Source organism: Oreochromis aureus, linkage group 20 (assembly GCF_013358895.1).
Source record: "Oreochromis aureus strain Israel breed Guangdong linkage group 20, ZZ_aureus, whole genome shotgun sequence".
In the NCBI taxonomy this organism is placed as follows: domain Eukaryota; kingdom Metazoa; phylum Chordata; class Actinopteri; order Cichliformes; family Cichlidae; genus Oreochromis; species Oreochromis aureus.
Window position 1 is genome coordinate 15,012,058 of NC_052961.1, and position 26,408 is coordinate 15,038,465.

Sequence of the window (26,408 nt, forward strand, 5' to 3'; positions counted from 1 at the left end):
TAAGAATAAAGAAAAGTCTTCATGTATTACTCAGAATTCTGTCGTGTAGTTTTACCTCATTGTCATGTGGTGGCAACTGGTGAAGCAATTGCTTGATGCGGTATTTCTCTCCAGGGCTGTTGATATAAGGGACCTTCTCCTCTGGTAAGCAGTTATAATACTGATGCACCTGAAACAAAGAAAATCAAACATGTGGTTTTGCGACCTCTCAATTTCAAAATGTGTTTCAGCACATTTGACAAAAGGTAAATTAAATATTCACTACCCCTTTTTCAGTGTGTTTAGTCTCAGCTCACCCTGATATAAATATTCTACGCGTTTTGTTACAAAATCCTTGATTATGTTAGTTGCTAACCTCATCAATCTGCTGTTTGCTGCTCATAACAACTTGGAAAGTCGGAGAAAATGTTTCTACATAATTTGCCAAGTTCTTTACATCACACACAAAAGCATGATGGATGAAGTAAATACATGTGTTTGGAGGTTGAAAGTTTTGATTTATAACACAAATTTGCATATTGCACACAATTCTTTTTTAGTTTAAATTGTACTACAACATAAAGTTTTAACAATTAGTTGTTCTCTACATCAAGTGACATAAACTACTGTGCGAAGGTCTTGAGCCACCCGTAATTCCTTCATATTTTCTTCCAAAGGGCCAGACTTTGTTCTAACTTTTAAAGTGGTTCTCCAGGTTTCCTGGAGTTGTTTCGGAGTTTTTCTTTGGACATTGACTGCTTTTTTTTTTTACTCGTTTCCAGTCCAGTCCTTGTACCTCACCATTTTAGGAGAAGTCTTTTTTGTTTGTAGAACAACTTAACACTGACCTATAAATCATTCAAGCTTAAAAAAGAGCACCCAATTCAAGGTATGAACCAGTGTTGTGTCTACAAATAAAAGCAAGTTAGTAAAGAACCAATTTTAAATTGTATCATCGGGCATTTGCAGCCTGTTGCAAAAAACATCTTTAGTTAAGCCTACAAAACATGCCAAAGATAACATTGTTCGACACATATAAACTGTATTTTTGCACCAACAACATGAATACCAGTTATTAGCCAAAAACTTGATCAGCATGGTGTGCAGTGTGTCCTTAGAAAATTTGAGGAAACTGGACAAAAAAAGACATTATCCAGCAAAGATCAGACACAAGACTTGAGAGTCTTGACAGGATGGTTGTCAAGAAGCTGATTAAACAAGAACTGGACTGAAAATCAGTGGCAACAGGTCTTATGGAGTGATGAATCTAAATTCAAAGTTTTGCTTCAAAATGTCATCAATATCTACATAGAAGGCCAAAAGATAGGCACCACAATAGGCTACAGCCATCTTTAAAAACACAGTGGAGGTTCTGTCTTGGTTTGGGACTGCATTTTAGCCAGTGGTGTTGGGGATCTTGGCAAAACTAATGAATGCAGAAAAGCACCATCCAATTTTGATCCAGCATGCAAAAAAATCTGGAAAGCATCTGGTTGGCAGCAGCTTCATTTTTCAGCATGACAATGACCCCAAACACACTGCCAAGTAAAAGCACACCTGGATTAAAAAAATAAAAAATAAAACAACACAGAATGGAAAGACTATCAGTCATCGATTGGCCTCACAGACCTCAATATTGTTAAGGCAGTGTGAGATGATCTTGACAGAGAACGGAGCAAAAAGGCAGCCAATATTCAAAACAGGCTTTGAATGTCCTTCAAGAAGCCTGCTAAACGTCCCCTGCAGATTAAAGAAATTAAATGAAAGCTTGTCTAAGAGCGTTCAGACTGTGTTGAAGAATAAAAGGTGTTGATACTGTATTTATGTACTGTAAAATTATATACTGTAAAATTTACCGCATTGTTATTGAAATAAACAATACAGTAAAGAAATAAGGTCCCAAAGACTTTTGTACAATACAGCAGATGAGGTTGAACAGTTATTTAAAAGAAGTAACTATGAGAAGATGAATAAATTATACGCTATTTTGTTTCCGTATTTTGGCTTTAAACCACATGAACACATGAGACTGAACAATCTGAAGAGAGCAGGAATTCATATTCAGTGCAGCTCTAATAAGAGTGAACCACAATAGTAAAGATGGGCAGAAAAAGAGCAAGAATAAAACAGTTATGTGATCCACTGTAAATATAAAAATATTAAATGGAAAGCACTGTACTAATTTTTAAACTTTCTGATCTTGAACTTTCATAGAGTACTTTGCATGAGTCAGTTTAAAATAACCTTTATTTAATTTGGACTTTTCTTTGATGGAACTCCTCAATTCACTCTTCATCTAAAAAACATTTTTAGTTCTGTTTCTAGTTCCACGAAGACAACCTTCTTCTGCTCGGCTGGCATTCACAAATAGATGGTTTAAACAGCCGATGGGTTTGGGCTGCTGTGCTCACAGCTGGAGCCGTGTGTCTGAGATGACCATGTTGAGGATATCTACTCTTTTCATATCATACAGAGGCAAGAGTAGAAACCGATCGTTTAGTCTGAAGCCTGGGGTTGTGGCTTTTATAGATATTACAACAATGAATTTTAGACCATGATTATTAAATTATAAAATTATGATAGACAGAAAAAAAGTATATAGTATATAAGTATATTTTAAAGCTGGCCTATACAGTAGCATCCAAATATCCACAATTTGTTCATTATACAAAGATAAAAGTTGGCTGTTTTAAATAATCTACATTATTTCACTGATTCATGGAAAAAATTTTATGTCTTGCCCTTGGAAGTTGGTGTCTGGAATTGAAAGTGTTCAGCACATTGAGATGTGTGCTGCTGCTGCAGGCACAACCTTGAACAGCACCAGGTTCTTTAAATTTTCAGCAGCTAATATTCGCATTGCTTAAAGGAAATCTTAAACTTGCACTGCAATTATAATTCACGATGCAGTAGCACTTGCCATCCGTGCCCTGAACCCTCTTTTGTAATTAAATGCTAGCCGATGAAACAGAGAAAAAGCCTTGAACGGTGTTTGAGAAGTAAACACTGAAAGGATAGAAAGCAATCTTGTTACTTGTCTCGGATTTTCAACAAAACAGGCTTTCAACGCAAAGTGGTTCAGTGTTCAGTGCAGTGTAAAGATCTATTTTACTGAAGTTTCTGCTGATTCAATTTACTTGATCAGTAGGGTGGAGAGTGAGAGGGAAAGGTGGTTCTTCTCTGTGTTGCCCGTCACGCTTTACTCTGTGCTGAGGAGGGTGACGCCGACTCTTATGAAAGGCAAAATCATTTGCCTTGAACCACCTTTCTCTGAGAACTGTCTCTCAACTGTGCAACAGGTGGACTTTAAAATATTAAGCACATCAACATATAATCACTTTCTTCAAAATTTCTTTGTTAATTGGGAAGCAAAAATACTTGAAATCAGGGATAAAAGTTCCCATTCATTCAGTGGTTTACTACACATTTAATCCCATCTCAGCTTTTCTACATGAAAAATGTAGAAATGCTGCTGGAGTAAATTAATGACGACTCTTTTGGCTCAAGTTGTAAGAAATAAATGTGTAAAAATGATAGAAGAAGCTACTAATGCAGACTGTCTTGTAATTATAAAATGTAAAATTGATTTTTTTGTTAATTGACAGAATGTTCTTTCTGTTATTTAATTGTTTATTACTTATTTATTTTGGTGTATGAATAGCCAATAGGGGCTGTTTATCACTAGAAAATGCTGAAATTTATGCCTTCAGTCACATTTTTCAAAGCCACCCAGTGGGCCAGATTGAAGTCGTTGGTGGGCTGATTTTGGTCCTCGGGCCTTAGGTTTTACATACCTGCTTTAAATGGTTTAAATGTGATCCATTTCATGCAAATTTGTATAGGAATCCAGCTTGTTTTCATTGCTGGTTACCATGTTGGACCAAAAATTGCATTGTCTCCATATTGCTCATCTTGTCCAGTCCAAAATCCACAGGTAAACAGGAACAATTGACCTTGACAATAAATGCATAATTGATAAACTAACTAATTAAACTAGAAATTGTTCAGCTCTGAATTTACTGGAATAAATTAGCCCACCAAATCCCTTTTTTTTTTTTTTACCTTGACGCTCTTAAAGTAAGTCATTTAGACAAAAAAAAAAAAAAAGCAAAAACGTGTTACAACAAATATTGAAAAGATCTGTTATTAACAAAGTTCATTCCTCCCATCCAATCCTGATACAACAAAAACATTTTTGAAACAGTAAATGTTTTCAGCTAGGGAATTTGAGTCCTGACAGCTTGATGAACTATGCTGCAAAATTGTGATTATCTTTTAAAATGCAAGTCTCTTTAATTGTGCAGAGAGAAATCAGATGTGACGGGCTTAAAATTCATTACGTTCAAGTGTATTAAAAAAAGAAACAGGCAGCTTCAAATTGCCTGCACCTCCTGTTGGATGACAGAGGCTGCAGCCTCTTTCAGCATCCTGTCAAGATGGCTGACTGGAGAAAATGACTGTTATCAGCCCATCGTGTCATCTGTTAACAGAGCACTAGGAGGCCTGTTGCATTGGAGTGCTTCTCATACTAAATAAAGACAGAAGTGTTTATACCGAATATAGTTGAACACAACCGTGCTTATCTTATGTCAGAGCTGACAAAAACAACAGGCAAAAATAAAAAATGAGGAGGAAATATCCTCTGGATTTGCGGAGCCGATTGCATTAGCTTGGTCATGCATGCAATTAAAAGGCATTTAAACTGCAAATGAGTGCAGACAGAGAATTGTGAAACTGGTACGCATAAACACGCTGCCACACATTTCCAATTAGATTCATCCAAACATTCACTGACTCAAATTACTTCCAGTCCTCTGGGTTTAAATTTGCTAAGTTACACTAAAAAACAGAGCAAACTGAGGCTTAGTGCACCTAGAAGACCACTCAGTAGTCATCATGTTTACTCGATACTGATCAGTGAAACAGCCTTTTCAAAGCGAATCCTCCTATATATCTGAAATTCTTGTACTTTAAACTCATCACAGAGCATTTCAACATTTCATCAAATCTTTTGCTGCTTCGCATCTGTTCTTCAGACAATGCAATCAACTAATCAGTGTGTGGTTGCTTTTCATGATTTCAGTCATGGTTGTCAGTCTGTCTGACTCTCAATTTGGTTTCTACACAAAGTCAGATTAACACTGACAGCTGTAAAATGTCCTTACGATTATTGCTCCCCGAAATGCTTGACAGCATAGCCTTAGTCTATTGTAAGTCATCCCTGCCCTTCTCCCCACTCTAACCCGTAAGAGACTACAGCACCATGAAGGGGATTTCAAACAATGATGATATGTTGTCGTGTTTTCAGATGAGTGAATTTTCCAGCTCGGGATTACTAGGATAGATCCTTTATTATCCAAATAATTTAATTCTCTTGACCGACTCGGTTCAATTTGATACGGTCTGGCACTGTTGGACAACAACAGAGAATATCTAATGAAGTACTTATTTGCGTCATAGTTTGTTTGTATCTGTAACTATATACCTGCTCAGGACTGAGGCCAGGGGGAACCCAAGCATATTCCTCCAGTGCACATCCAGAGTCATCATCAGAGGTGGAATTCCTCTGGAAATCGTACATCAGCTTGGTGATGGTCTTCTCCATCTCCAGAGACATGGCTGTCACAACATGCTCCACTACCCAAACCGCTTGAGTGGACACAGGTATTCCTGGGGAGGAAACAGGCAGGAGAATGAGGGCGAGGCAAAAAGAGATTGCAATAACAAAAACAAAAACAAAACAAAAAAAGAAAGGAAAAGACAGATGAGATCAATCAAGGGATAAAAACTTTAGCATTGAAGGAACTGGTAGTGGTAATGTGTAGTGGTTTGCACATTTGCCTAACAATTCCCAGTTCTATTCCTGGTAGAAGACACAAATCTCTTTGGGGCATCCTTCTTGACGCTAACAAAATCTACCCAACCGAACATGTGGAGCGACCCGGCATGGGGACCCTTTTTGAATATAGAAGCACCAAACATAAGTAGTTTTGGTGCCTATGGCCATCGTTTATATTTGTGCAGTTTGTGTGGAAAATTCTTTGCTGTCTGTTTATCTCTCGTGTTTTTACAAATCAATACATCAGTCTGCAGCTACTTTAGCCCAAAATATTTCCTAATCAGTGCTTAAGATAAACCTCCTATTTAAATTAAACCAGAATGTTAGTAACAGAGTACAGTAGCTCCTGACTGGTTTCACTGATTAAAGTTTTATTGTCACTGAGTAATTGTACTGCACAAAATAATTAAAATCCACTAAGAAGTCAAGGAGGCTGACGGTCACATCCAGGCCAAATTAATGTCACTTCACCAAAATCTGACCAATGCACCACGACTAGTACTGCCTGATTGATATTAAAGACTACTACTAGTCCAGCAACTGTTGTGAAAATAGAAAAGTGGTCACAAAACAAGACAAAACAATATGACTTTGACCTTGAGCACAGTCATCAGATGACCACTGTGTGAAAGTTTGACTAAATCCTGACCAGTGTTCTCGGATGAGCAACGATTCTTGCAAACTGTGGACAGATGACAGACACCTCGCTATTACATAAGCTCCTCGGGCCCCCAGCCAACAAGTTACCCTTTTTTGTAAAAATAAAAACATAAATGTAAACTTCACAGTGGAAAAAGGTAGAAGACCCACAAAGTCAGTAGAATTAATAGCAAGTCAGTGGGATCTTTGTACAAATCTTTGAGAGATAAAGTTTGGAGAGCCCCAAAGTCAGTGGGATTGATCTGCTGGGGGTCATGGCTGGCTCTGCAGGAGTCTTCAAATCTGGCAATCCATCCAATATATAAATATTTCAGTCTGTAAGTGGTGTACTGACCAACTGCTTAAAATTTTAATCAAGTCTGTGAAACACATTCAGAATAATTTATTCCAAAAAGAAATTTACACAATATCAAAGTTGCTCGCCAGTCCCAGGACTTTATTATTATCAGACAGTGTTTCATCTGCATTTACTGTGTTACTCAGAGGTATGGACAACAGATCAGTTCAATCTTCTCCTCCTTCTTTCTGTTTGAGAGGAGAACAGCTGCACACATTACTGGCACATGAATAATTAACAGCAGTAAAATCGCCTCCACCAGCAAAGTATGAAAATGAAATGCAACTCATTTCGCAGGATATTTAGTGAGCCGGCAATGAGCACAGGATGGAGGTGTGTTTACATCTCATGGATTGTTATTTCAAAAGCTGATGAGTGGAGAGATATTACAATTAATTAATGCAAATTGGGAGAAACAATTGTTCTTTCTAACGCTGTCTGTATCTCATATAAAAATGAGAAACCCATTGTGTTGCAATTAAATAGTGCCGTCTGACCAATGCGGACATGTACATAAAGATGAGACAGCAGATGACACATTTGTTCTGTGTCTGTAGGTCGTGCATCAAGGTCATAGCACTTGAGTGAGGAAAACAACACTAGATGATGGTCGTGGGAAAGCGTGAACAAGCCCTGACATTTGTGATTCAAAATGATTTTTCCCAAACTATGATACAGGTCTTCTCTGGCAATTTCAGAGAGCAACACCATTTCCTGCAGATTAGAAATCACATAAAAATACAGCTTAAGCAGTGGCCAAGGAACAGCAGACATTTCTACCGACTGAGCCAGTGAGTCAGCCTCCATCCAAGCAGAGCTGAGTACTGTTTATCTCTCTAAGATGGGTGCTGCTGATTTCTTTGTGAAGAGAGATCGCAGGTATGTAACCTTGAGCCTCTAGCCTGGCCCGAGGCTGTTCGTCATTAGTGCACCGAGGCTGAGTGAGAGTGGGCCTGCTGGGTAACCTGCAGCCTGTTGCTCCAAACAGGCATCACTTCAAATGTGATGTCCACTGGCAATGTGAAATCAGATCAGTGATTCAGTGCTGAATTTTAACAAGATTCTGTCATTATTATTTATATGGTGACAAATTCTCTTGATACCATTGTTTCTATTGTCAATATTAAAGCGTCATTTGTACTCTGAGTTGCATGAGATTATGATCATTCTGATAGGGCAGTCAATATATCACAATGACTGCCATGTGTTGTTTCATTGTTTTTTATTATGGTTATTTTCTTATTTAAGTGGCGCCCACTGTCACATGTGGCTTCACTTGTTGCACATTACTTTTAAGGGTCAGCTGGTCACTGGTGGATAGCCCAGGCTCTGGTTGCCTAGGTAACCCTCTAATGTGTTTAACAGAGCTGTTGAATGGAATGACTCACTCAAGGGCTCTGGTATTTAGTACCCTGTCATATGTCAATCATCAGTATCCCGTGCATTCAAAAGTCTATCTCAGGACCCCCACATTTTGCACTGCCAATGTTTTTTTTACCCACTGACTTTCTGTGGTCTCTGGTCACCACGTCACTGCACAATTGCTTCCTTTGTGTGACTGCAGCTTTATCAAAAGGCAAGTAGACTGATTTGTACATATAGCCAGCAGCTGGAGGGAAGAGGTATAGCTCAAAGTTAGAAAGAGGTTCAAGAAAACTAAAAACATAATAGACTGTATATAAAAGATAAAAAGCAAAAGCAACACAGATGTGCCCTGGACTTGTAACCTTTCTAATGGCTAGCACGGGACAACTCCTCTGGTTGTAAAAGTCTAATTTTGTAGATGTCTATGGGTAAATGACCCTTTGGCTCTCTTAATCTTTCCTGATGATTTTAGGATTTCATCTGCTAGTTTCAATCTTTACTGAATACAATATGATCTTAAATTGATAAATCACAGTCCCCACTAGAGTCAAAAAGTATAAGGCAGGTCTGCTTTGTCACTGACAAGTTTCCCTATGAACAGATGGTGCCATTAGACTTCTATGCCAGATCTACCTTCTTGCTTGTCTAGCTTCTAAACAGCATGATGCCAATGGAGGTTTCACACGGTGACTTCACTAACCAATGACTGAGGTCACAATAGCCAGGTCTGTCTTTTTTTATACAGTCAAATGAAAGCTTATTACATGGAAAGACCCAACGACAGCTCTGTTATAACTGTAAGAAAAGTAGCAAGCACTCCAAGTAGTCATAGTGCCTGGCCAGGGATTAGTGACAACATCTTTTGTTAATTACAAACAACTATAGAGCTCATTCTAATGTTCTATGCATAAAATATACATCAGTAAGACTGAGCCACTGTGATGACACGCTGATTGTTTCTGGTTTTGTTTTTCAGTGAACCTCTAACCCCAAAGTTGCACACATGGCTGCTGATAGCGCTTTCAGTTGATCTTATGGGCCTGGTGTCAGTGATTTGTTTGGACACGTAATGAACACCTCTGAGACGCCGATCTCCGAGTTATCTAAAGAGAGATCGGCTTGGTTCAGCCAAGTATGTCATAAAGACTGAAGGCAGGGGGAAACACAGCTAGCCTTCATCAAATGAGGAATAATATGACTTCCCACAGCTCCAATATTACCTTAATTACATGTTGTGTCTTCTAAGCTAACAAGGCAGCCATAATTACACAAGAATAAACTGGGTTTTACTCAGATTTTACAAATGTAAAAGTGCAGAAGATTTTTAAGATTTTGATTCGGTTCCTTTGTTATGCTGTCATTACACAAATAATGACTCCAGTGTGTAAAAGTAAGCAGTTTATATTTTAAAAATTAAATACAAAACATACATAAGCCATTTAAAAACAAAACAAAACAAGCAATAGTGATCCTGTTTCCCTGTGCCCAGTATTTGTGCTCCTGAGCAGCATTTGGGATTCATTTTGCACGCACAAATTGTTAGATTGAGAGGACGACAGCGTCACTGTTCGCACCAGTGCTTCGATTAATGGTCCCTTCACACCCCACTTATTAAGATGTACTGTAAGTCTCTACTGTGCATTATTAAACAAAGACACAGTGTCCAACTGTTTGACAACACAGTGTGTTGTCTTTACACTCTAACTTTTGACTGAATGCACATTCAGCTGGTACAGAAGGCTGCTGATGAGTGTGTGACTTTTTGACATAATACACACTCGCCAGGCCGACTGGTTAGTCATAGCACTCTCCTCTGTTCTTCCCCAGCAACACAAAGAGAGAGAGAGCAGAGACAAGTTGTGAAGTTCTGTTTCCTGGAGGAGGCAACTCCGGCATAATGCATTTTCAGAAAAAATGGGTAATGTATTTAGAGACGAAATAAACATTTTAACAAAGTTTTCTATTATTTTTTTTTAACTTACATGTAATTGCCTTCTAGGCTGTGAAGATTTATTTATTGTGCCTGCATTCACATGCCTTTGTAAATATTCCTGCCTCTTAAGAGAGTACTCTAATGGCTGATTTTGTTGATTGCTCTATTTTATGGAAAATTGTAGAAAATTATCATGTATTGCAATCATTTTTTTTTCCAGTTCAAAACATGACGGCAATCTTTTTTTCACTAAAAATATATTAGCAGTTTATTTCAAGAGAAAGTACGAAGTCGAAATGTTTCTAAAGCATTTTCATAGATGTGTATTAAGCATTTAAGTTGCCCCTATAATGGCTTTTCTTAGTTTTTAGTTCCTAAAGCTCTGTTTCAGATCACAATAAGAGAAGGTTACCCTAATGTTGTCATCTCAGTCACACAGCTCTGACTGTAAGAGCAGAAGAAGCCCCACCCACCTCCTGTTCAAACCTTCTGTTTTGAGAGGGAGCCAATCAGGAGACAGGCAGCCTTAAAGGGAAAGGAGCTTATTTCAAACAGAGGATGAACAAGGGGCTGCACTAGCCCCTCTGGGATAAATAAAGAATATTGTGGTTGCTCTAGTAGAGTCTAAGGCATAAAATAACAACCTGGAAATGAGCATAATAGGTCTACAAATATACCACAAAGCCTACTTAAGGTACATTTAGTGTTATTTAGGTTTGAGGGTTTTTAAGTATATAGGTGTTAAAGGGCTTTTGTAATTAACAGTGTGTGAAGATCTGAGGCAGAAATGACGTTCCATACAAGATCAAGAGATTCCACAACTAATTGATACACTTTCAGTGAAATAGAATAAGGTAATAAGAAATTAGTCACATTGTAGGAATAATCATCACACTATTACTACAACTTGACTTTCCTGACTTTCACTATAACACTACATAAACATAAATGATGCAATATGGAGCTGATTAGATTAAAACATATGAAGAAAACAGAGACTAAAACAAATACCACATTTTCCTTACAGTGAAATATAAATATCTTATATTGTTATGCTTCCATAATCCCACAATGATTCACATTTGTAGTATACTTTAAAAAATAATGGTCCTACAAAAAGTTTTCGAGCTTTACTGAAGAAGGTTTGATGTGGATTAAAATCCCTTTAGTGTCATTGTGAGTGTGAGAATAGCTTTCTCTTCACTCTCTGATGATTTCAGTCTCTGATTGGTTAGGCCCCAGGCTGAACAGAGCCGTTCAGAGTCATTTCAGGTCTTTTGGTGACCTCCACCGCTGGTCTTCTTCTTAAAAGGTCACTGAGTTTGTGAGGACAGCCTGCCTTGTGCAGAACTAAAGCTGTGCCATAGTCCTTTCATTTCTAAATAATTTATTTAGGGAGGTTCACTGAGCTGGAAATGTTCTTGAATCCATGCCCTCACTTGAGCTTGTCAGATTTATTGTGGACTGTATCAGACTGACACACCTTGGCACCCACAACTAATTATATGGCATCTAAAATCTGGTGGCTGCATCTGTGATCATTTGGAGCTTCATAATAAATACGGGGAACACTGATGCAAACAAGTGTTTCTTATTGGTAATTAATTAGGATAATGAAGCAGAGATATTATCACCGTGATCAAAAAAAGGGAACTTAATTCCACGTTTATTAAATGTTGTTAAACTTAAAAAACCTGTGTGTGTGTGTGTGTGTGTGTGTGTGTGTGTGGATGGGGGGTTATACTGGCAATGATACATAGAAATATAAATATCAGATACTGACGAATGTTATTTTAACCAGGTGCAGCGGCAAGTATACAGAAGAGAAGACAACTCAGCTGAAGTGTACCACAGAGAGGCTGCAGTCAGCCAACTGTAGGTCATTTGGAAAAACTCTGCAAGTTGCCATAGCAACCAATTGGTGTGCAAAGTCTTCAACAACACCCATCCAATGCGTGTCTGTAGAAATGTAGGCCCATGATTTTATTGATTTAATTATAACATACAAAGATGGAGAATCTCCCCCTTCACTATATTTTCTCTTAAGCATGTTGACATTATTAAATAATGGACAAGGCACACTGTGTTTGACTCTTAAATCATCTCTGAACCTGAATTTAGTTTTCTATAATTTGCCTCTTCTTCACTCGAATCCAATTAGCAGAGCCTTCATTTACACATAAATTAACCGAGATTAATCAACATCTCTTTGCCAGAGGAGAGAAGATCTTCACAACAAATGGGGTAATTTTGAGAACAAAGAGAAGAGGCTCGACGCACAATAGCTCCAATACTATTGAGAGAAGCGACTCTTGAAAGCATACGTTATCGGGAAAGAGGCAAGATACAAAGAAACAATAGATAAAGGGCTGTAGATGCGGTGTTAAGAGCAATACTTTTCCTTTTTCACGTGTCATGCTTCACCCACCTCCCTCCTTCCTCCTCCCATTCTCATGTGCCTCTGACAGGCTCTGTGTGGGTGTGCATGAGAGAAAGAGAAGGAGAGGGAGTGATGGAGAGAAAAAGCTCTTATTTATGTAAAAGCTGACATGAGAGGAGGTGCTCGGCTGAAGCACAGAGCCTGACCGAAGCTCTGTTAACCCTTCGCGGTCAGAGAAATGCCAATTAAAAAGGACTACCTCCATGTCGGCGAGAAAGATGCTAAACTGACTTTTAATCTCTTTATCTGTTCCCGACGTACAGAATGCCAAGAGTAATTACAATGTTACATTAGCTAACAAATTCCCCGCCCCTTTGCGTTTACAATCCTCTCTTTAAAACAACAAGCTTTTAATGGAGCTCTTCATATTCAAGACATTAGTCTGAATATTAGATCTTACAATCTGAAAAAACTGTCTTAAAGTGAATGCAATCACTCCCTTAATACACAAAATCAGGACAAAAGAGGCTTGTAATTGTCTCAACAGCATCTTGATTGTCAGCTACCATCAGTGCTGTATGCAGACAATTATGTCATTGTAAACAAACAGTGTGCAGAATTATAATCCCAGCATAAAGTAATTAATCACTTTTGCCTGTTGTGGCTTCTGCTGCAGTGTTTCAGCAAACTGTTCAGGGTTTAGGAACACTGTTAAAATCCTAAATATGTGCTTGAAACAATCAGTAAAATCAGATGCAACATATCCTCTCCTCTCTATTGGTAATGGCAGCACTTTACCACTTTCAACAACATCACATTCTCAAAGACTCAGCACATCCGATTAAATATTAAAGGGCAGAGTACAGTGGGAGGTTTGAAGCTTGCTGCTCACACATTTTCTGCAGTGTATATATACTAGCTATACATATGTTAAAGAATGGGTAGTGGTTTAGTTAGCCTCTTTCTGCCAACATGCATAAGACAATACCCTGGGAGGGTCTTGGTACACAAATACACAAATTGGCATGCTATATGCAGTAGAGGCCAGTTATGAAAAATCTGAAACACATTTGCTTTTTGGCTTCAGTGGAGCTGTAAGGAAAAATACAAAGTAGCTGGTTTTGATGACCTGCAATTAAACATCTCAGTGTTATCAGCCAGGCATCATTCATTTACCCATTCATTATACGGATACTGCTAAGGTGGCACAATTATGCAGATACCAAGTGATGAAAATGCAAAACTGATAAAGAACCACTGGCTTACATTTGCCCATATTTGTTAAGTAGCTGTGCAAATTTGCTTAAACAGCTTCGCTGTTATTTTCCTACTTCAGACATCTCGCCTTAGCTCTTTCAACATACGCGATGAGGAGGACATCCAAAGATGGCGTCTCTTTGTGTCACTAATAATTTTCTAGTTTCCCTCATTCTCAGAGTTCTTTGGTAATTATCTGCCCAAGGCCCTTACATGTCTAGGTTTAAAACATGGACAGTAGAATGTAGTTATAAATTTAAAAAGTAAAAAAAGTCCATTGACATCCGGATCCTACAAACTTGCACCCGGTGCTGCACTGTGAAACTAATTTGGTTGCTCATCTCACTCCTCACTTACGTAATCAGCTGATATAATCAATTTCACGGGACCACAGATGGATGAAATCTGGTATCGTCCTCCTCACCTCGACCGGCTTCCTCATGCAAATGGCTTTTCAGCACCTCAGCAGGTATAGTTTGGTTTGGCACTGACTGAGCGTGTTCGGTTACACTCAAAGATGCAAGAAGAACTCTTACTTGTGTTGAAATCAGCCATGACATGATGTCCTTTCACAAACACTTAACTGCACTCAGACAGATTCATGGTGACACAACAAAGCACTTTTGGCAGGACTGAAATAGTAACCTACTGCTCCACTGACGCTGGTGTGTGTGAGCCTCCCTGCTGGACTAACAACAGCCCAAAATGTCAACCCTTGGCCTCTTTCCCCTCCCCTGCTGACCTCACTGTTATCCCTGATTAATAATAAAGGGTTATAGACACATACACAGTCTGCTCGCACACATTTGAGACTCTTGAACGCACAGCCTTTCCAACCTGTCACCCAATGACGGAGGGAATTATCTGAAGCAGCAGGAAGCAAGTGTGCCAGACCACAGTAACCTTCCATAGGGGATAATGGCACGGCAACAGGTTGTCACGAGGTAAGCGTAGCTGTGCAAATACAGAAACTCTCTTCGATGTATACACTCGGTGAAAAGGAAAGCCTCGGCAACAGCATGGCAACTGGGCAAGAGGCTTCACAGGAAATGTGTTCTTTGTTTTTCTAAACATAGGTACACAGATGAACGACAAGAAGGCAGATAAGACTTTTTTTCAGATTAGCTTTTACTGGGAAAAAAAATCTTGATAATGCAGTCTTTCAAGTTATTTCAGCATCATTCATTCCTCCATCTTGTTTCTTAAACCACACACGCACAGAAGGGGAGGTGTGTGTGTGTGCGTGTTCGTGTGTTCAACGGCTCTCTGAGGCCTGCGTGAAGAATCATTATCAAGGACGCTCATAAAAAACAGCCAACACGCTGCTAATTCTCATCTCCAGATAGAAGCTAGAAATCGTGAAGAGAAGTTTATGATTTTACAGTTGAACGATTGGTGGCTGTCAATTTGTCATCCATCCACAATTATGTAACCCTTCATTTCAATAACAAACGGCTCTTGTAGTGCCAATCAGCTCATAATCCAGTTATGAGGATTAAATTCTTACTGCAGCTTATTTGGATCAGGACTAACAAGAAATTAATTGAAAGGGGCTGACCCTATAGGAATAACGCTCTGCAGTTCAGCTGGCAGAACAGACTGAGAAAAGCTCTGAGTAAGTGACAATACTGGTGATATAATTGGGAACATAACACACACTCAGACTGGCTGTTTGCATTTTTCACACAGTGTTGTCATCAATAGCTGGAGGGACAGGATTTTCATGTGCTGAAGCTTTGGATCCTAAAAAGTACAGGCGACTAGACCAAAATGCTTAAAATTAAAGCAAATAAAGCACTCTCTCTCTATCGCTCTCCCTTTCTCCCTCCCTCTCTCTCTCACACACACACACACACACACACACACACACACACACTGTTCATTTCCTTGATGTGCTAATTGCTGGAGGTGTGTTTCTGAAATCCAAAGTAGGACTCTTTTACCTACAGATGCACAAATTTCACAAGAACCTGAAAAGCTGTAATTAAAGGGTGACACATTTCTGCTCCTCTCCCACTGTGTGTGGGATGGCCTGAAATAGAATTGCAGGGTTTCAACAGGCGAATCACACTCTACACCGCTGCACAGGCACCATCCGGCGACTCGGGGAATGGAAATGGATACTGCCCGCGTCCTCGTATTTGTTGGAATTTTAACGAATGATCAGACAGACAGGTGCGATCGGGTACGATGACAAGCAGAGCTGAGGAGCGATGGGCTGCCACAGGCGCAGTGACTCTATCTGAAGTCGCGTTATATATATAAACACACAAAGTGAATCAGTCTCCAGACCGAGCCTGTGACCTGTGCAAGCGGGGCAGCTGGGCGGGCAGCGGCGCATGTTTTCCCTCAACAGCTGCTGGTGATTCATAAACTGAGGCTAATTCCTGTGTGTGATGCCATTTACATCATTTGCCTGAGGGTGTACTCTTTAATATGGGACCGTTATTATTCCACAGTGTCTTGTGTTGCTGGTGGGGTAGAGGGTACATGTGCACTATATCTGTGCTGCCTTGTATTTGTTTGTCTGTGCATGTGTGTGTGCGTGTGTGTTTATGTGCCTGTGCGAGTATGTGAGAACGAGAGAGAGCGAGAGAACACGAGAGAAAGAGTCTGTTGCTATGCACTTTTACACGTCCTCCCACTGGTCTCTTCACATGAAAAATCATGGCAGAGAGAAGATGAACACACATAGCTGGGCCATTTTCCTGTGATGCAACATTTTAGCCATAAAAGCACTGAGAGCTTCAGCGGAGCGTCAGAGGTCGGCCAGATCCCAGAGCCGTCTTGATGCTGTGAGGGAATAGGGCTTGAACCCCTTTAAATTGCTTGTTGCTTTGCCAGATTGCTCAATTACTACAAAGGATTCCAGGGTTAGAGCAATGAGGAAGTCACTGCTGTGTTTTACCGTTGAGTCAAGGCAGTATGTAATTTTGCGGTTTAACCTAAGGTGGGGAGTAATGTTATATTGGCTATTATGTAAGTTCTGAGTTACGTAACGGTTCACAAACTAGGTGCATGTATGACTGAAACAATTGTCCTTTCTCCCACTGACTGTAAACAAAGCAATGTGCAAAGTTTCCATGAAGAAAACAAATGTTGTTGCTTCTCAAATACGCATGCACAAATACTTTGAAGTTTTTTTTTTTTAAATTAAATGTCAGAAAAAAGGTTTGGTTACAATTAAGATAATGCAGTTAGGGCTGGTCACCTTTGTTAAACTTTTATTTTTTCTCTGCCAATCTCCTCTCCTCAACCCCTTCCTTTTGCAGATTGTCCCTCCTTTGCACCTATCTCTATTCCTTCTAGAGTTTTTTTTTCTTTTTTGGTTTTTGGTAATGTTTTTCATCCTCAAATGACCGACGCTGTCATTTATTTTGTTGGGAGAGCAGTAAATGTGCCAGAGCTAAATGAAATTGTGCACATTTGGACTGCAGCTTTATTGGCTTTAACAATAAGTTCAGCTAAAACGGTCCAACACTGCAGATTAAACGCAACTCAGAGAGGAACTTGACATGAGGGTATACTGATTTAATTGTAGTCCCCTTAAAAAAAGCAATTTCATCGTGTTTCTTCTTTCCTGTGTAATTACCCCAGTGTTATTATGCAACCTACAGCTATGCTCATTGGGTTACGACCGGCGCTGACAATGGCACACATATGAAACACCAGTATATGTGCACCCCTAAAGGGATAAATGTTATAAGATGAAATATGTTTAAGGCCAAGAAAGAAAACCCTTTTCTCTTTCTGAAACTGGTTGGTTATGATGCTACGGCACTCTATGAATTTCACAATCTCGTCGCTCCCTCCAGAAATAATGTTAAAAATCTCAATATATTTCCATAATCTCTCTTTTACTGGCAGAGAACTAGCCGCAATGTTTTTTTTTAAACCAACGCAGAAGGGCTGACGAATGTGTGGATGCTGCCATATGGGAAGGATTTACTTCTCACAGTGCATGTGTAAAGTGCTGTCCATACGAAGAGTCGTCTTTTCATGTTCAGACCAGGGCTGAGTTGTGTGAGTGCTTTACAACGTTTTGGATCACGTTCTCAGTGCAGCCGTGATTAGTTAAGTATAAGTGGTACAATGGAGAATAAATCACATCTTTTCACACAGGCTTCAAGCAAATAGTTGGTGGGCCACTGAGGTAGTAGTAGATGCATCATTTTTGCTGTAAACAAAAAGCAAGCAACAGAGACCTCTGTGCAGATACCAACGTGCACTAGCAACATTTGCTCCCCGCTGGACCCTGGTTTTACACAAAGGAAATACAGAACTGAATATATAAATTTGCCAACCCAAAATCAAAAGATTGGAGAAAGTAGCCAATAGAGGCATGATTCATTTGACACCCTCTGTCATTGCTGTAGCACTTTCCCAAAACCCATGCTTTGTGGAGCGACTCAACAATGGACGTCATGTAATGACTCACGCCGGCAAACAAAAACATGCAAGTTGACTGTGACAGTACAAAAGAAGCACACAACAAGATGGGACAAAACTATTAGATCTCAGTAAAGCCAGACAAAACTGGGGTGAGATGGTCTAACGGTGCTACAGGTGTTCCCAGTGAAAATGCAAATCTGTTAAACCCTCGCATGAATGAAAAACTTGCTGAGAGAAAAAAAAATATGACTACATATAGACCAGCAGTGGCCACCATTATTTCTGATAGAGCCTCTTTTATTAACTTATGACCTTTTGTCACAAGCGATATGATGCAGCACAATAAGACAAACACCAGCTAGTCTGTGTGGCTAAATGAAGAATACTGTCATAAAAGATGGCTGTGACACTGCTTGAATAGCAAAAAAGCAGGCCAATCTTGATCCGTGTACAGAGGCGATCAGTTACCATTAGCCTAAAAGCCATTCAGCTAACAGCTCAAAGCTGTAGACATTATCACAAAACATAATTAACTAATGAGAAAAACCTGGTGGCCATTAGCCGTGATTCTGCAGCTGAAGGGCAGTGACAAGACGTCGCACTTAAATGGGTTACAGTACTGCACCGGGGACAAAAATAGTGAGTGTGCGTGTTCATGTGTGTGAGAGAGAGAGCAACCGTTGGGCTTACAAAGGGTGGAATAAGAGGAAAAATTATGATACCTCATTTTGTGATAAGAGCTGCTTCCCAGACGGAAAGAAAAATAAATATATCAAGCACCTTAATAGAGGGTAGATAACTGAATAAGGTTTGGTGTAAGAAAAGGCAGAAAGTGAGATGGAGATTATGCGGAGTCGGATAAAAAGGATAAAAATGATACCAATGGGGGTGAGGAGACAAGGGGTCCAAGGGGAGAAGTCTCCGTTCCTGACTGAACTACAAATGGAGCCCAATCAGCCTTGAAGTTGCCAAGTTTCAGATTTAAGAGCTTTAAATCTGTCAGTCTGTCTGGTGAAAGAATTATGTCTAACAGAGTTTGTACTTAGACTACATTAAGACTACACTTATCTTGCCATTGATATACTCTTACAGATGTGAAAGCTGACTATTAATGTAACCGTGTAATCTGAGGTGTCAAAATGATAACTGTAACTGCAAAGTTATACAAAGTGATCAACTCACTGTTCTGCTAAAAGATAATTAGAAATCCATAGGTGTGGAGCAAAAGGTAGAAATTAGCAGACTGGTTAAACAAATTCCCTTATAGACACAACAATCCAAGTCAGACAACAAACAAATTGAAACGCAAAGGTATAATAAAACATCCTGATCTGGTTGAGATTTTTACAGTCTAATTGGTTTTTAACAGTACTGCTCTTGTCCAAAGGCAATAAATCTACTACAACATCTGTTCAGCGAAGCCTATAAAGCGACGCAAAATGGAAAGCTCTGTATGTTGTTGGATTAACAAGTGCCATTAAATCATGTCTGTTAAAAGAGTAAGAGGTACTTAGCTTCTCTAAAGTCATTAATGGATGATTTAGGGCTTGCCTGAGCAACGCTCTGCAGAGGCCATGCATGACGCTGCGAGCCCTGAGAATGGGGGAGCGTCCTGCTGTTGGAAAAATCATTAGCTGAAACCTCAAATTCAATTACTTCCTCGTTACTGGATCTCCCCTGATGGTGCTCTGGAGGACTTTGCAGCCAAAATAACTCCCGTACCTCCTCCACCTTTGTGATCTCCCCTGCCAGATGAGAGGGCCAGCATTAGCAGCTGCCATCAGGGATCAACACAAGCAGAAGGAGTCAGAGAAACATTTGGGGGCGTTAGCGGGGGACAGCAAGTAAATAAATATGAATGAAGTCCAAAATGACGAGGTACGATTAGTTTTTGACCAAATAACACAAGTTTGATTCAAAAATAGAAATGCATTTGGGTTTTTTAAAAGGTACTCTGACATTTACTTCCGTAAAAGTCATCAGTATTCAAAATCCTTCGTTTCTCATTAAAAAGGCCAAATCAGAGATACAATCATTGTTGTTACCAATATGGAAATACAGTTTCAGAAATTCTATTTAAATTTTTAGTATAGCATTATTGCATCTGTAGATCCGCTAACAAATGAAACATTTAATTTAATGTAATTATTATTTTTTAGCAAGAGATCACAAAGCAAAACGCAAAGAAAACCTTAATTTAATCTTTAAAAATGTATCATAGCCAAGTATAGTGGTAGAAAATATAAATACTCAAATAAGATAACATTTTAAGTACTTTAGCAACTGTGTTTTGTTGTGCATGCCACTTGTCCACTAGTCCACTAACTGCATTAACAAGTTAAAAACCTAAATGAAGGCGTTAATAAAAAGATAGAAAAAGAAAGTGAGCGTGTAGGCTGTGAGCACCTTTCTATACTCTTCTTGGCTTCCAGGAGTCCCCGAGGGAACGGTTGAGCCTGCAGAGAAAGCACTGTTGGGCTGAGACAAGTGGATTAACACCGATCTTATTTTGCTTGATGAGGGGGTTGATGAGAGGCAGGTGCTGCAGCTTTGGAGCAGATTTGTTGGTCAGAAGTATTTGAGTTCGAGTGGTTTTTACAAAGGGAGGCATAGTAGCAAACAACTTTGCCCGCATTATGTTCTTGTGTTGTCAAAGCTGTCTACATTGATGCAGAGCTCATAGTAGGAAACCAAAGATTTGATCTGTGAAGTAATTATCCTGCAGCTTCACAAAAATGAAAGGTGTTTGATTTCAGTGTAGTTTTACATTTACCTGCACAACATGATTTGTGGATATCCATTTAGTCTCTAAAAGGGCTTTCCCAATGCCTCTGATGAACCCCTGGGCTGCATAAAACATGTCTATTGGATGGATTGCCACGATATTTGATACAGACATGCCCTGTTCCCCTCAGGATGAATTTTATTGACTTCTAGAAACCACGGGGAAGTCAAAATTTCTTGGCATGATGCATGTGTTAGAATAGGACTGTGAACATGCTAAAAATGCTTTTACCTGACATTAGGATTTATCTCATAGCATCTCTGTTTAAAACAAAAAGAAGTACAGCATTGAAGAGCTGTGGTGTGGCCATTGGGACAGTTTAGCTACCCTAAACTGGCAACTATTGTCAAAACCCAGCTACAATATAATCACCTTCTCCTGGTTGAAATTGTCTGAATGAAACTGAATCCTAAACGTCCTGAGAAACCCTCCTTCAGCCAACAGAAGAGAGAAGAGATCACTTTATTGGCCAAACTTCCCCAATCATAGAGTGAAAATGCAAATATAAGAAGAAATATGGTTCACACTGTTTTTATACAATCTGAATCGTATTGGAGTTGAAGGGGGTATAATACGAGGTCATGAGATGAGATTTGAGGAGAGAAATGGGAAAGTGAAAAAGATAAAATAAGTGGAAAAATCTGAATTTAGATGTTTTCTTAAGATGACAGCTGAAATTCATGGAATGGGGAGGTGACACAGAATAGCAAAGGTCTCTGGATTTAGATCGAGGGCATTTGGGTGATGGGATTTCTGTCTGCTCTTTATGCATTTTTCTCCCTTCTCTGCGACCTGGGTATCAAGTGAGAACTGCCAATCAGTAATAAAATGCCTTTGGGTACCGACAAAGAGCACAGACCCTTCCAGAAGACCATAGAACAAGAACTGCATCCTATGCATTTTTAAAAAATCTAGTATGCATTATTTAAAATAAAGTCAAGCAAAAGCAAAAAAACAAAAAACAAAACTGAGACTGAATTAATATCAAGATCCAAAAATTTAATGAAAATATTTTATATAATTTTATTTATTTCAGATAATTCACTGTTTATGTATTAACATTTATTTAAAGGTTCAATGTGTGAATGTAGAAATTATATTTAAAGTTATCTTACATCTGTCTTTCATCTTGCCATTACCAAGTTAGACAGAACTGCCTTAATTCTTAATGGCACAGATTTAATAAGGTGCCGGAAACATTCTTCAAAGATTTTGGTCCATATTTACATGAAATGATTACACGGGTTTGTTGGCTGCACATTCATGATATGAATCTCCTGATCCACAACATCCCAAGAAAGGTGCTGTACTGGACTGCAATCAGGTGACTGTTCATGTTCAAGAAACCAGACTGAGATGATGTGAGCTTTGTGGCACGGCACATTGTTCCTATTGGAATTAGCCGTAGAAGATCTTAAAGGAATACTCATGAAGTTTAAACAATGTACATTTGACATCAAGGAGGCTAAAGTGTGCCAAGAAAATATCCCTAACACTATTACACCACTTGAACCACTGTAGTGGTTGTAGTTTGAACCACTAATACAAGGCAGGATGGGCCCATGCCTTTATGTTGTTTATGTTAAACTGTGAACCCACCATCTGAATTTCACATCATTAATCAAAAGTCATCAGACCAAGAAATGGCTTTGTGGACTTCTGTTGTCTGATTTTAGTGAGTCTGTGCAAACTCTAGCCTCATTTTCCTGTTATTTGCTGTCAGAAATACAGCAAATTGCTGTAACCAATTTACTACAGCAGAAGACCATAGCAAATAGGCTACGGTCTTCTGCTGCAATAGCCAATTAGCTTTAAGGTTTGATGTGTTGTGCATTCAGAGATGCTCTTCTGCATACCTTGGTTGTAACAAGTGGTTATTTGCCTTACTGTAAGCTTCTTATCAACTCAAAGCAATCTGACCAATCTCCCCTGACTTTTTACATCAACAAGACATTTTCTCCAAGAAATCTGCTGCTCATTGGATAATTTTTCTTTTTTCTACATTAAAAGTCACTTAAATCACCTTTAGTCCCCATTTTTATGCTCAGTTCAAACTTCAGCATATTTTAAAACATGACTTCAGTGTCATACTGTAAAGCTGCTACGCTAGTCATTTTAAACCATTCAACTGTAAATTGTAAATTTAGACTTTTATTGATCCCTTTTACCTTAATTTTGAAGTGTATATAAATTCCTTTTATATTTACCTTAGTCTTAAAGTGTATATTTATTTCTTACTCTTCTTATATTTATTGTTGTTTTTTGCACTGAATGGAACTGGAGCCTCATCGTCTCATCTCTCTATATACTGTACTGTATATAGCAGAGATGACAATAAAGTTTACTTTGACATTGACTAAATATCTCTGTTATATGGGCCCTGGCTCATCACATCATGTCAACATATATTTTTATACTGTTCAACTCAATCAAATTACATTTCTAACACACTTACGTCATTTGTTTTGTATATAATTAAAAATATGACACCACTTGCAATAATAAATTATATTATCTGAAATTACAGCATCTCCACTCCATGACAAAAATGAAATGTGGCTGTTAGTGGAAGAAGAAGTCATGTTTAGTTCTTCAAATAGTGCTTAAAATAAAGACGTAATTTTGTGGCATTTGCAATATTCACTTGTAAATATCGTAAAATTAATTAACTTTAAGAAACTTTAAGCTAAGCATTAATTTTAAAGTACTTTAAAAATCCATGTCGTTTACCATCATAGAGCCTTACGTGCATAGACTTCTCACCCAGGCTGATTGAATATGCTTTCACTGGCATTTTATGACCATTTAAGATATTTTGGATGTTAAAATGTGCTCCATGGGTCCGTGTGTGTTCAAAGGGACTTTCATAAGCATGAAAATGCTATTTCAGAAGACCAATAATGATGCCATTAGTATGAGTATAGAGTGGGTATTAAACCTCAGGCAACAGCATAACCACAGATGATTCCCCTCGAGTTAACGTTTCTCATATCCATCAGTCAGTCAGGTCAAACTTGCACCACCATCTACAACAGTAACACCAGCGGCAGCATTTACATCATGCTGTCACTCTCCCCGGGCAGAAATCCATACACCTGCACTACGACTGCAGCCTCTGTTTGTCCCTGATTCTCTCTGTAACTATTAATTTCAGGGAAACAGCCTTTCTCTGACTAAGCACAAACTGCGTGTTGTTCTCTTAGTGATCCCTATTGTATGCCAGTCAGCATTTTGCGGGATACACACTGACTGGATGGAAACTGCTGAGATGCACAGTGGCGCCGCACTGAAGAAACACACAGTGGTGAATCGAGCTTAAACCCCAAGCTGTACAAATCTTTCTGCCTCTCTGTCCTCCTTGTCTGTTCCTTACTTCTTCCATCTTCTTACTTCTTTTCGTCCAGTAAAAGTATGCGGGGGCCTTTTGAACTAGAAGCATCACAAATGGCCAATAGCAAAACAGAAGAGCAGATGGCAGGAAGAGTGGGTCCAGATGGGAAGCTTTGGCCAGATGAGCGAAGCTGGTGCAGGAGCATACTGACACTAAGTGCTAAGGAATCTTTAAAGAACCAGTGAGTCAGGATGTTGGTGTTGAGTAACTAGGGCAAACAGGACCACGATGAAGCTTTGGGAACAATTACAGAAGTTTGGTCTGATCAATTCACAATGGTCTCAGCACTACAATAAGCTTTAATGAGCAAGTTAATGATTGGTTTATTCAAACCAATTAAAGTGCTGTAATATGAAGCTTGGGAGAACATTAGTCATCAGACAGCAGGCAGCCACAGGGAATCATCAAAGGTACACTTGAAGAGGAGCTTGATTAACGACTAGTTTGAGGGTAAATATTCACCTTTCATTCCACATGGAAATCAAATCACTTTTTTCTCTAAGTCAGACATTATAAGGAACATGATTCACATGATTTCGTCTCTGTGTATTCTCCTTTTAGCAGTCAGGTATTGAAACCAAGCTTCTTTTTTCTTTTTCTAAGATCATCTTTTGGATGTTCTACTACATTATTATTAATCTTCTTCTTTGGCTTTATTTGGCTACTCCCTTTAGGGGTCGCCGCAGCAAATCATCTATCTCAATCTCACCTTATCCCTAGAATCCTTCTCTGTCACACCAACCCTCTGTATGTCTTCTTTCTCTACACCCACCCACCCACCTTCTCAGTGGTCTGCCAGCTCCATCTTCAACACCTTTTGTTCAGTATATTCACTATGCCTCCCCTGCATATGCTCGTAACATCTCAGCCGTGCCTCTCTTTGTTTCCAAACCGCTCAACCTAAGCTGTCCCTCTGACATACTAATTTCTAACCCTGTTTCCCTTTGTTCACTTCAAATGAAGATCTTAGCATCTTCCTCTCTTGCTGCTATCCTTCTGTCACAGGTCAGGTGGGTCAGGTAGGGCGGAGTTGGTGAATCCCTGAACTTGCTTGCTTTGGATGGTTGATCCCAAGTATTTAAACTAATTTCACTTCCTCTACTCCTGCATCTTCAGTGTTATGCCTCTCTTTCACATCCATGTATTCTGTATTGCTTCTACTGACTTACTCCTTTCTCCAGAGCATACCTCCACTTTTCCGGGTTCTTTTCCACCCATTCCCTACTCTCACTGCAGACCACAATGTTTTCTGTGAACATCAACATCCACTGAGTCTCCTGTCTCATTGGGCAGCCTGTCCACCACCACCATACCATCATTACTTAGTCCTTCAAAAAGACAGACCAGGTAAAAAGGCGGTGGCAAACCTATGAAAAAATAAATAAGTCTTGGTAAAAGCTGTATGTAGTACAAGTAAAGCCAATTAAAAAAGCAACACTCATTAATAGTTAATCTACTCATGAAAGCAAAGGAGTATAATCTTCCTACACAGACATAGAGACTTAATAGATACTTCATTTGGTAAACATTCCTCATACAAGTCGAAACCTCTTCTGGCTTCAGATCTGGGTTAATTTTTCACATCATAGATTTATGATGACATGATAGCATCATACAGTTGCACAACCATGACGAGAATCTCCTGTTCAACAACATCCCAAAGGTGCTCTCCTGGATTGAGATCTGGTGACTGTGCGGGTCATTTGAAATCAAGAAACCAGTTTAAGGTGATCTATGCTTTCTAACATGTTTTTTTATCCTGCTGGAAGCAGCCATCAGAAAATGGGCACACTGCAGTCATAAAGGATAGATATGGTCAGCACCAATAGTTTGGTAAGCTGTGCTATTTAAGTAATCCTTATTTGGTACTAAGGGGCTCACAATGTGCCAAGAAAATATCTCCCACACCGTTACAACACCACCAGCCTGAACCACTGATACAAAGTAAAATGGATTCTGGTCCTACCATCGAATGTTGCTGCAAAAATTGAGACTCGGGTGTTTTTTATCCATCTTGTGTCCACCAGTATTGGTGAACCCGTGTGAACTGTAGCCTGAGTTTCTTGTTCTTAGCTGACAGGCGTGGCATG

General features: G+C 39.2%; 1 protein-coding gene across 1 annotated transcript in view; it reads right to left on the bottom strand.

Moving 5' to 3' along the window:
- Nucleotides 1-26,408, bottom strand: part of LOC116331068 (prickle-like protein 2) — a 36,470-nt gene that overhangs the window by 5,347 nt on the left and 4,715 nt on the right. Inside the window, exons 2-3 of the mRNA XM_031753607.2 lie at nucleotides 5,465-5,649; nucleotides 56-169 (exon numbers count right to left, since the gene is read on the bottom strand). Coding sequence (XP_031609467.1) covers nucleotides 56-169; nucleotides 5,465-5,596 — 246 coding nt within the window. The 5' untranslated portion in view covers nucleotides 5,597-5,649. The remainder of the gene's footprint in view (nucleotides 1-55; nucleotides 170-5,464; nucleotides 5,650-26,408) is intronic.